Here is an 11,654-nt window from a genome sequence, read left to right as displayed (position 1 = left end):
GCTCAGCTTTTGAGGAGGAAAGTACTTGGCTAAGAAAGCCGTGACCAGCTTATCCCAAGAGTTCAGGCTGTCTTTAGGTTGAGAATCCAACCATAATCTAGCTCTGTCTCTTACAGCAAAAGGGAAAAGCATGAGCCTGTAGACTTCAGGATCTATTCCATTAGTCTTAATAGTATCACATATCTGCAAGAATTCAGTTAAGAACTGAAAAGGATCTTCAGATGGAAGTCCATGAAACTTGCAGTTCTGCTGCATTAGAGAAACTAATTGAGGTTTCAGCTCAAAGTTGTTTGCTCCAATGGCAGGAATGGAGATGCTTCTTCCATGTAATTTGGAATTAGGTGCAGTAAAGTCACCAAGCATCCTCCTTGCATTATTATTATTTTCGGCTGCCATCTCCTCTGCCTGTTCGAAAATTTCTGAAAGGTTATCTCTGGATTGTTGTATTTTAGCTTCTCTTAATTTTCTCTTCAGAGTCCTTTCAGGTTCTGGATCTGCTTCCACAATAATGTTCTTATCCTTGCTCCTGCTCATATGACAAGGAAGAATGGCCAGAAAAATGATAATAATAATAGAGATCCTCTATACCACAGTATAGGGATCCCTTTGTGAGTGGAAGAGAAGGGGGAGACAAAGAATGTGATGTAAAGGAAGAAATGCAACTGTACGAATGGAAGAGATGTGAGATGAGATGTTAGGATATGAATGAATAAATAGAATAGAATGAGAGAGAAGGAGGGAATTTTCGAAAATTATTTTTGAAAAGGAGTTAGTGATTTTTGAAAATGGTTTTTTGAAAAATTGTTAGTAATTTTCGAAAATTAAGTTTTAAAAATTAAAATAATTAATAAATTAAAAAGAAATTTTGAAAAAGGGGAGAGATATTTTCGAAAATGAGAGAGAGAGAGTTAGTTAGGTGGTTTTGAAAAAGTTAAGAAACAAACAAAAAGTTTGTTAGTTAGTTGAAACAAATTTTGAAAACCAATTTTGAAAAGATAAGTAGTTAGGAGGTTAGGAAAGATATTTTGAAAAGATATTTTTGAAAAAGATAAGATAAGAAGATATTTTTGAAAAGATATGATAGAAATTAGTTTTGAAAAAGATTTGATTTTTAAAATCTCAATTAATGACTTGATTCACAAGAAATCACAAGATATGATTCTAGAACTTAAAGTTTGAATCTTTCTTAACAAGCAAGTAACAAACTTCAAATTTTTGAATCAAAACATTAATTGATTATGTTATTTTCGAAAATTTGTGATAAAAATAAGAAAAAGATTTTTTGAAAAATATTTTTTTGGGATTTTCGAAAATAACTAATAATTTTGAAAAAGATTTGATTTTTGAAAAAGATTTTGAAAAAGATAAGATTTTCAAATTGAAAATTTGATTTGACTCATTGGCAACAACTTGATTTTAAAAATTTTTGAAAAAGTCAATCCAAATTTTCGAATTTGATGAGAGAAAAAGGAAAAGATATTTTTTTGATTTTTGAAATTTTTATGAAAAACATGAAAAATATGCAATGCATGAAATTTTTAGATAAAAACAATGAATGCATGCAAGAATGCCATGAATGTCAAGATGAACACCAAGAACACTATGAAGATCATGATGAATATCAAGAACATATTTTTTGAAAAATTTTTAATGCAAAGAAAACATGCAAGACACCAAACTTAGAATTCTTTACTGCTTAGACACTAAGAATTCAAGAATGCATATGATAAACATGAAGAGACACAAAACAAAAAAATCATCAAGATCAAACAAGAAGACTTACCAAGAACAACTTGAAGATCATGAAGAACGCTATGAATGCATGATATTTTCGAAAAATGCAAGATGCATATGCAAGTGACACCAAACTTATGATATGACTCAAGACTCAAACAAGAAACACAAAAAATATTTTTGATTTTTATGATTTTCTAATTTTTTTGTATTTTCTTTTAATTTTTTCGAAAATTATTGTAAAAAAAAATAAAAATAAGGATTCCAAAAATTTTAATATGAATTCCAGGAATCTTGCCATGTTAGTCTTAAAGCTCCAATCAAAGGGTCAGTCATGGCTTAATAGCCAGCCAAGCTTTAATCAAAATATGAGTGTAATTCAGACATGACAAGCCTAACATGCCCTATCCAAAAGAATTGGACATGACTCCACTGAGGTAATTAGTTGAAAGCCAATCCCAAAGCAGTTTGGGTATGGCTTTACAGCTAGATAGGCTTCAACATGCTTCATGAGACACTAGAATTCATTCTTAAAAATTTTGAAGTCATAGAATAATTTATTTTTGAAAACAAATATTTTTTTTTTCGAAAACAGATGAGAAATTTTTGAAAATAAAATAAAAAGAAAATTACCTAATCTGAGCAACAAGATGAACCGTCAGTTGTCCAAACTCAAACAATCCCCGGCAACGGCGCCAAAAACTTGGTGCACGAAATTGTGTTCCATGTTCTTTGTACTTGTGTGAGAGTAACAATATATAATTGTATTGAATCCTCATTGTGGCTCTATGTATGTGTGGACACAACTCCGTTCAACTAACCAGCAAGTGTACTGGGTCGTCCAAGTAATAAACCTTACGTGAGTAAGGGTCGATCCCACGGAGATTGTTGGCTTGAAGCAAGCTATGGTCACCTTGCAAATCTCAGTCAGGCGGATTTAAACATGATATTTTATTAGATTAAAATAAACAATAAAAGGGATAGAGATACTTATGTAGATTCATTGGCAGGGATTTCAGATAAGCGAATGGAGATGCTTTTCGTTCCTTTGAACCTCTGCTTTCCTGCTATCTTCATCCAATCAGTCTTACTCCTTTCCATGGCTGGCTGTATGCAAGGGCATCACCGTTGTCAGTGGCTACATCCCCTCCTCTCAGTGAATCTTATGCTCACGCACCCTGTCACGGCACGGCTATTCATCTGTCGGTTCCCGATCATGCTGGAATAGGATTCACCCTCCTTTTGCGTCTGTCACTAACGCCCAGCACTCGCGAGTTTGAAGCTCGTCACAGTCATTCAATCATTGAATCCTACTCAGAATACCACAGACAAGGTTTAGACCTTCCGGATTCTCTTGAATGCCGCCATCATTCTAGCTTACGCCACGAAGATTCTGGTTAGGAGATCTGAGAGATACTCATTCTAGCTTAATTCATGTAGAACAGAAGTGTTTGTCAGACACGCGTTCATAAGGGAGAAGGATGATGAGCGTCACACATAATCATCACCTTCATTACGTTCTTGGGTGCGAATGGATATCTTAGAAGCGAAATAAGAAGAATTGAATAGAAAACAGTAGTACTTTGCATTAATCTTTGAGGAACAGCAGAGCTCCACACCTTAATCTATGGAGTGTAGAAACTCTACCGTATGAAAATACATAAGTGAAGGTCCAGGCATGGCCGTGTGGCCAGCCCCTATGGTCTAAGAACAATGCGTTCAAAGATGCCTAATACAATAGTAAGAGGTCCTATTTATAATAAACTAGTCACTAGGGTTTACATGAGTAAGTAATTGATGAATAAATCCACTTCCGGGGCCCACTTGGTGTGTGTTTGGGCTGAGCCTGAGTGTTGCACGTGCAGAGGCCATTTGTGGAGTTGAACGCCAGTTTCTGTGCCAGTTTGGGCGTTCAACTCTGGTTTTGGATCCTTTTCTGGCGTTGGACGCCAGATTTGGGCAGAAGGCTGGCGTTGAACGCCAGTTTACGTCGTCAATTCTTGGCCAAAGTATGGACTATTATATATTGCTGGAAAGCCCTGGATGTCTACTTTCCAACGCAATTGGAAGCGCGCCATTTCGAGTTCTGTAGCTCCAGAAAATTCACTTTGAGTGCAGGGAGGTCAGAATCCAACAGCATCAGCAGTCCTTTTTCAACCTCTGAATCTGATTTCTACTCAAGTCCCTCAATTTCAGCCAGAAAATACCTGAAATCACAGAAAAATACACAAACTCATAGTAAAGTCCAGAAATGTGAATTTAACACAAAATCTATTAAAAACATCCCTAAAAGTAACTAGATCCTACTAAAAACATACTAAAAACAATGTCAAAAAGCGTATAAATTATCCGCTCATCAACGACGGTATTCCTTTTAACTGTTAATAATAATAATAATAATAATAATAATAATAATAATAATAATAATAATAATAATAATAATAATAATAATAATAATAATATTATTATTATTATTATTATTATTATTATTATTATTATTATTATTATTATTATGTTTAGGTGGAGTCATTGACGCCGGCATACAAGATACATACGGAAGCCTATTTCGCATTTTAGGCGAGGACTTGATGACATGGGAGTCGATATTATTATTATTATTATTATTATTATTCTGTTTAGGTGGAGTCATTGGCGCCGGCATACAAGATACATACGGAAGCCTATTTTGCATTTTAGGCGAGGACTCGATGACATGGGAGTCGACGATGTAAGTTTTAACCATTTATCTTAGGGTGCTTATTTAGAATAATAATATTACTTATCGTGCCTCATGGTTTTTAATGTGCAGTTTATATAGTGGCCGTATGTGAGAGTGGGGTTCCAGATGAACTCACTATCAATTTGTTTATGTGCTCTACACAGTCGTCATTAGTGTCATTTGAGTGTGTAGAGTGGCACCCGATAGACCGAGTAAGACGACAGTTCGGTATGCAAGAATGTGGCGACATGGGAGTCGCTCGACCTGGAAATGATCACAGTCGTAGTGTCGTTGTGCAAAGTTAACAGTGTAAATGGAACCATCCTGCATTTCGCGAACCTCAAACATCTCGTTGTGCCTGTCGAACTGGTTGACCATAATGTTTCCTGCACATCAAAAGCTTTCTTCAACTCTCTTAGTTGCAAAGTCTGAATACGTGAATCAGTTGCGGACACGCTCATGAGTGATAAACCCCGATTTCATGGTTTATCTTGTGCTTATTTTGGGGGATTTTATCACATTTTTCCACATTTATTAAATGAAATAGCATGGTTTTGTAATTCTCCCTTGAATTGTGCTTAAATGTAAAAACATGCTTTTTAGGCCCTTGAATTGGTGATTTTAACTCACTTAAATTCCATTCGATGCCTTGATGTGTTTGTTGAGTGATTTCAGGTTCATAAGGCAAGTATTGGATGGAAGAAATGAGGAGAAAAGCATACAAAGAGGAGAATGCATGAAGAAACAAAGATTGAGAATGCATCAATGGGCGCGCACGCGCAGAAGTGGTTTCGCATAGAGACGCGCACGCGTACATAAGGTGTCCGCGCGGATGAAGAATTTGCCAATCGACGCGCACGCGCACGCGCACGCGCCGATACTCTTACGTGGCCCACTTAAAGGCAAAACGCTGGGGGCGATTTCTGAGCTGCCCAGGCCCAAATCCAATTTGTTTCTGAATGTATTTCGCGCAGAATTGAAGTCCAAGCAAAGGGGGAGCAATTGTTTGTAGTATAGCATCATGTAGGTTAGTTTCTAGAGAGAGAAGCTCCCTCTTCTCTCTAGAATTAGGTTAGGTTAATCCATCTTAGATCTAGACTTAATTCCATGTTCTCATCTTATTTTCCTTTACAATTTCTTGTTCTACTACTCTATTCTTCTTAGTTCTCTTGTCAATTTTACTTTTATGTCTCTTTTATGTTTATGAATGCTCATGTTGGATTTTGTTTACTTTTAATGAAATTGAATGTTTGATACCCTTTTGATGATGATTTGGATTGTTGATTTACTTTTCTTGCAATTGATAGTTGGTAGAGTTTACTATTTCTTGCACATTTACCATACTTTCCATTTGTACCCACCAAGTGTTTGACAAAATGCTTAGTTGGTCTTTAGAGTAGATTTTGAGCATTCTTGGCTTGGGAAGAGTAATTGGGCAATCTTGAGTCATTAATACCCAATTTAGATTGGTGATCTAGAGTTGTTAGTTAATATGATTTCCATTGACTCTAATATTTTGCTAATTCCATTAGTGAGTTGATTAGGACATTTGGATTGAGGTTAACTAGTCTTGTTTGACTTTCTCTCATGGAAGATAACTTATACCTTCTTCCAATGTTGGAGATGACGAAATAAGATAAATTCTTGTTAATTATTGTTATGATTAATGACTATGATAGAAAGCCTATGATCTCAAACCTTGCCATGAATGTCTCTCTTTATTAATTGCTTTCTTTAATTGCTCTCTTTATTTCTTCTTGCCATTTATTTTCTTGCAAAAATACAAAATCAAACCCCTTGCATCCTCATAGCCAATAATTCAACACTTCATTGCAATTCCTTGTGAGACGACCCGGAGTTCCAATACTTCGGTTAATTTTTATTTGGGGTTTGTACTTGTGACAACTCAAATTTTTGATTGGGAGGATTGTTTGTTGGTGTAGAACTATACTTTCAACGAGAATTCATTCATTTTGTGTGAAATTCTATACCGACACGACAATTCTCTTAAATCAATAAGCCTCGGTGCTCTTCCGAGTGAACAATTCATTTAACCGATAGAAAGTAGACCTAACAATGGCAGTCACAAGAAGGTTGCGTGCACCCTTCAGGACAGAATTTATGCACTCTACCAAGTTTGTCGTCATATGTCCCCAACGATGACCTCCATCGAATGCCAACACCCATCTTTCAACACCGATGTCATCGCACCATTGAGTATATGCCTCACCCCCTCTCTTTAAGCCTTTGGTAGTTTTTGTTGTACTCCTGTTCCGTCCTAGAATAGCATGTTGAACAAACCATTTAGTCATAAGCAGATGCCACAAAATTACTATGAAATATGAATAGAACCATAACAGCGAAATGAAATACCTATGTTCACCACGAGTTTATGCAAATATGGAGCCTTGAACCTCCTTAAGAAGTTGGACCTGATGTGCCTGATACAGTACATGTGCCACGCTCTTGGTGGTGACCATGCACCGTTACTGCGAGCTATTGCAGCGTCGATGGAGGAATGGCGGTTAGAAATAATACCCACACCATCAATGGTAATAACATATCTCCGTAAATTGGTTAGGAAAAACTCCCATGCGTCTGCCGTCTCGCCCTGGACTATCGCAAATGCAATAAGCACAATATTTTGGTTCCCATCATATGCAACCGCAACTAGAAGTGCACTTTTATATTTTTCGTACAGGTGCGTGCCATCTACCTGCACCAGTGGTTTGCATTGTCTGAATGCTACAATACACGGATAGAAGCTCCAAAAAACGCAGTGCAAAACTCTTACACCTTGAACCTCTTCACTCTCACGGTAAACGGGGAGCGTTTTTATTTGAACACGAGACCATGGCATCTACATAGTCATTGCTTTCAACCACACTGGTAGAGTCTGGTAAGAAACTTCCCAATCACCAAAAACCTTTGCGACAGCTTTCTGCTTTGCCAACCAAGCCTTGCGGTAACTTACAGTGTAGTTGTACCTGGACTGAACTTCTGCAATAACAGACTTCACCTTTATCGATGGGTTTGCTTCAATCAATGGCCTAATGGCATCTGCAATAGTGTCTGAGTCCAACTTGGCATGATCTTGTGAAATCGTGCCCACGGTGCACGTGTGATTGCCGTTGTATCTCCTGATCTCCCAACACCCCTTCTTTCGAATCAAGCTAGCTCGGATAAGCCGATCGCAACCGGCACCATAACCCTTGCATTTCGCATAGAATGTCTGCGGCTCATAATCATACACAGTGTAATCAACTCCTTTAGAGATAGTGTAGCTTTTGATTGCAGATATCACCAACTTCCTGGAACCAAATTCTATTCCGACCCTAGACTCGCCATCTTCCGCTGCAACATTGCCTCCACCTACGACGAAGGAACCACTGTTAGTACAAGGCAAATAAAATTAATGGTAGTGGTAACTTTAGTTAATAACCATAAGATCACTACAAGAAAAATACCCATTCAAGTACACTTGAAAAATGTAGCCAAAAATGAAAAAAAATGATGCCTTAGGCAAAGGCTACGCTTTTTAAGCTTCGGAGACGCTTTTCTAGGGGATGCCTATACTAGTGTTGCCTATTCTCAAAGGCTACGCTTTTTTGTATCAAAGGCTACGCTTCTGACCTCTAGGAATAGGGTACGCTTTTTAAGTGATGCTGTCCAGGACCAAAGGCTACGCTTTTCAGCACTAATGGTTACCAAAATTCAAAAGAATAGGCTACACTTTTCAAGGCTACTGCATCACTTTATAAACGTAACAAATATTATACCTATAACTACTCTATATAAGTGTAGCCTTTTGTCCCTCTTTTTTTTTAAATTTCTATTTGTATATATATATATAAACAGAAATTTCTAATAATCTTTTTATCTAAAATCTAATATTTGAGAATATAATTATATATATAATTCTATATTTTTAATTAAATTAGTTAATTATTATAAAATAAAAATAAATACATAATAATACCATACAATAATCTTTAAATAATAAAAATTATCCTGAAACAATATATTTATATAATGAACCAAAAATATCGAAATGATCATAATTTTGAGTATTCATACATCTCACACTAGAATAAGTATACTCATCAAATTATGCATGAGACCAATTAGAGTTTACTACTAATATATCTTCTAATAAAAGACATCATCATCAACCATACATCTTTCAATTTCCAACACTAGCTCCATCTTTGCCAATAAACCATCATGATAAACATCTCAATCTTCACTCACATCTTCAGAATTATCCTGCATAATTATATAGAAAAATAATTAGAATTTGAAAAAGTGCAACAAAAAAAAATAATTAACTTATTAATCTTCTATTGGATTGAACTATACCAAATGTAGCTTAATACAATGATAGCCTAAAATATGTAATACATCAGCATCCAACAAAAGAAAAAATAACACAAAACCACTTCTTAATCAGGTCCAATCAATTTAACTCAGTAAAAATGCTCAGCCTTTCATTTAAATAGGCTAAAAGTATGACAAACCCTCAGCAAGCCTAATTTTCCAAATCTACAACCAATTACAGATCATAAAATTGATCATTTCAACAACACATCCTCATAGCTAACTGGTTGAGTTTTACGAAAGATTTTCCTATTTCAAGAACAGATGCAGTAAAGTTGCAGCCACATCATGCACTTTGGCCAACCTTAAATACAAGAACCTTGCTTAATGCAACCATTAACCAATAAGTATTTACAGTTTACACTACAGAATCATTTCACCAACACACCTTCTGAACTGAATCCTAACACTTTCCTCTGTCACTAAAGAAAGCACCACATAAGTTTCACAGTCGTCTAATAATTAGGGTACCTTAACAAAGTCACACCATTGATGAAGCAGTGGAAAGCGCCCAGCAAGAACTAATTTCCAAGCAGTTACTGCCCTGCTTACAGCTGCAGAGTATCATAATTCAAAAAGAGAAGCATGTAAGAATTTTGCATACTGATTCACCACCATACGCAATTAATACAAGATTATGTCGAAGGAAATGACTGGGCTACTTCCAAGCAGTTACTGCGCTCTAAGAATTTCATTTTATATACCGGCTACTGATTTAGTACACTTCAGAAAACAGCAAGCAGTAATCAATTTGGAAAAATCATATAAAATCCATCTTTGGTTGGATTCTCCTAAATTTTGATGTGGTTGAACTACACTTACTCATCTTTTACCCATTTCAAGTCCTAGGGCATTTTCACTTTCCTAGAAAAATTTATGGCTCTTGAAATATGGTTTTATTTTAAGGAAAGGATGCTGTCACAGCAGTGAACAGCCCTGCTTCCTTTAGGCACAACTTTTGCTACAAAACTCGAATTTCTCTGAAATTTGGACATAAAATACTATACATCCTAATATTTCACCCCTCTTTGGTTGCACCTCCAAAGAGTTTCAGAGTATTAAGATATGTGATTTTGAAGTTGCTGTTCCAGAATTCGGACAGCATTGTTTCTGCAGAAAATGACCATTTTCTAAAAATCATATCTCTAAAACCACACATTGGAAAATTCTGAAATTTTGGGGGAACAATCTAGACATCTCAAGGTTTCATAGAAAAATAATTTCACTCATTTTGAGTGGCTAGATTACTCCCAGTTTTGTTCACAATGTGCTGCCTGAGACTGCATAATTCTGCAACATGTAACCTTGGGTTTTGAGAAGTCAAAAATTGATTCCTAGCTTTTCGCTCACTCTAACCTTGCATTCTAACTTTCTTTTACGTATTGTGACTTGTTGAAAAGAATAAATCAGCCCCAAGTACTCAGGATTAAAAAATCACCATTTTTGGTCACTTTTCACATTTAAGCATACTCATATGAAATCAAAAATTTCTGCATTACTCAACATAGCAACCAGCCACAGATCACTCAAACAATTCATATATATTATCATAAATTTATTGCATCATATATAACAAATAGTCCAAATGGATCAATATTCAAATCAATCCTAAACTTTAACATCATTAATAGTTTCAGGTATTTTGAATGCATATCACTTACTTATAAAGGCAGTGACGAAGAGTGGGCGAGCAGAGAGCAGAGCAGCAATGGCGGTGAGAGGTGACTTGCGGTGACTCAGAATCCCAAAAACCCCCCAAAATTAAAAACCCTGAAATCAGAATTCCAAAATGGCTAATCAAATCAAATCAAATCAAAATTGTTGTATTTTTGTTCTCGAATAAAGCTACCACTAGAGTCAATGATGTAGATCGGAATTAATAAAATCATGTTAATAGAATCATTTAAAGGCAACATTACTACTCACCGCAATGAAAAGAAACCAAATTTGATCCTCCACTATACAAAGGAAACAAAATGAAGCTTTTTGTGATAACAGAGGAGAATCTAGGAAGCAAAATCAAATCCGATTGACTAAAATGGCTAATCAAATCAACTCCAATTGACTAATCAAATGGCTAATCAAATTCGATTGACTCGACCATTCATTGGGGATGCTGTTTGTTAGTGAGTTGTCACTTGTCAGTTTAATAGAGAAAAATCAAACTAATTTACAATTTCAGTCAATACAAAAGATTGATGATAAATAAACGAACCATAGGTATATTACCTTCCTCCTCAAATGACTTCTGTAGGTTTTCCTTTACCAAATTCCCAAGAAAAAAAGGAGAAAAATAAAATTCTGTTCATAAATCAGTACAAAAATATTCATCACCTACAATAATGTTTAAGAAGGCATTTATCATGTTTTAGTAATCCTATAAACTTGTTAGCAAAGATACAGTAAATTAATAACATGGAAGTAATTCAATGAGGCAATTTATGTACATCACAAAACTTGTTTGGACTAACTACATTCATGAAAATTCAAGCAATCTTTGCTGGCAGAGCATACAATAGTAGGAAATCTTGCATTCCATGAGAACTCTCCTGAATATGAGCAATATTGTAGCAGACAATAACAGATAAACAAGAAACAAATTTCCCAGGCAACAAAGGGAGCAAAAGGAAAAATATAAAATTATACCCGTCGGTGTTCACAGTTCCAAATGGAGACTCGATCTGAGTCATTGGCAGTTACCGTTCATGAATGCATAAGATACAACTGGATCTTAATGCTCAATCTGCAGTAAATCAGCAATTCATCATAATAAATAACTTCAAAAAAACCTAATTTTGAACTTGTAAAAAACCTAATTAATTCT

General features: G+C 35.6%; 1 protein-coding gene across 1 annotated transcript; it reads right to left on the bottom strand.

Moving 5' to 3' along the window:
* Window positions 1-6,465: 6,465 nt before the first annotated feature.
* LOC148550574 (uncharacterized) lies at window positions 6,466-7,313 on the bottom strand. The gene is made up of 2 exons (XM_088493154.1): window positions 6,827-7,313; window positions 6,466-6,731 (listed from the first exon to the last, which is right to left on the bottom strand). The coding sequence occupies exons 1-2, from the start codon at window positions 7,311-7,313 to the stop codon at window positions 6,466-6,468; spliced, it is 753 nt and encodes a 250-aa protein (XP_088349280.1).
* Window positions 7,314-11,654: the final 4,341 nt, after the last annotated feature.

The sequence above is a fragment of the Arachis ipaensis genome, chromosome B7, assembly GCF_059453495.1.
Source record: "Arachis ipaensis isolate K30076 ecotype BB chromosome B7, ASM5945349v1, whole genome shotgun sequence".
Taxonomy (NCBI): Eukaryota; Viridiplantae; Streptophyta; class Magnoliopsida; order Fabales; family Fabaceae; genus Arachis; species Arachis ipaensis.
Note: the sequence above shows the minus strand (reverse complement) of the source record. Positions and strands in the feature narration are given on the sequence as shown.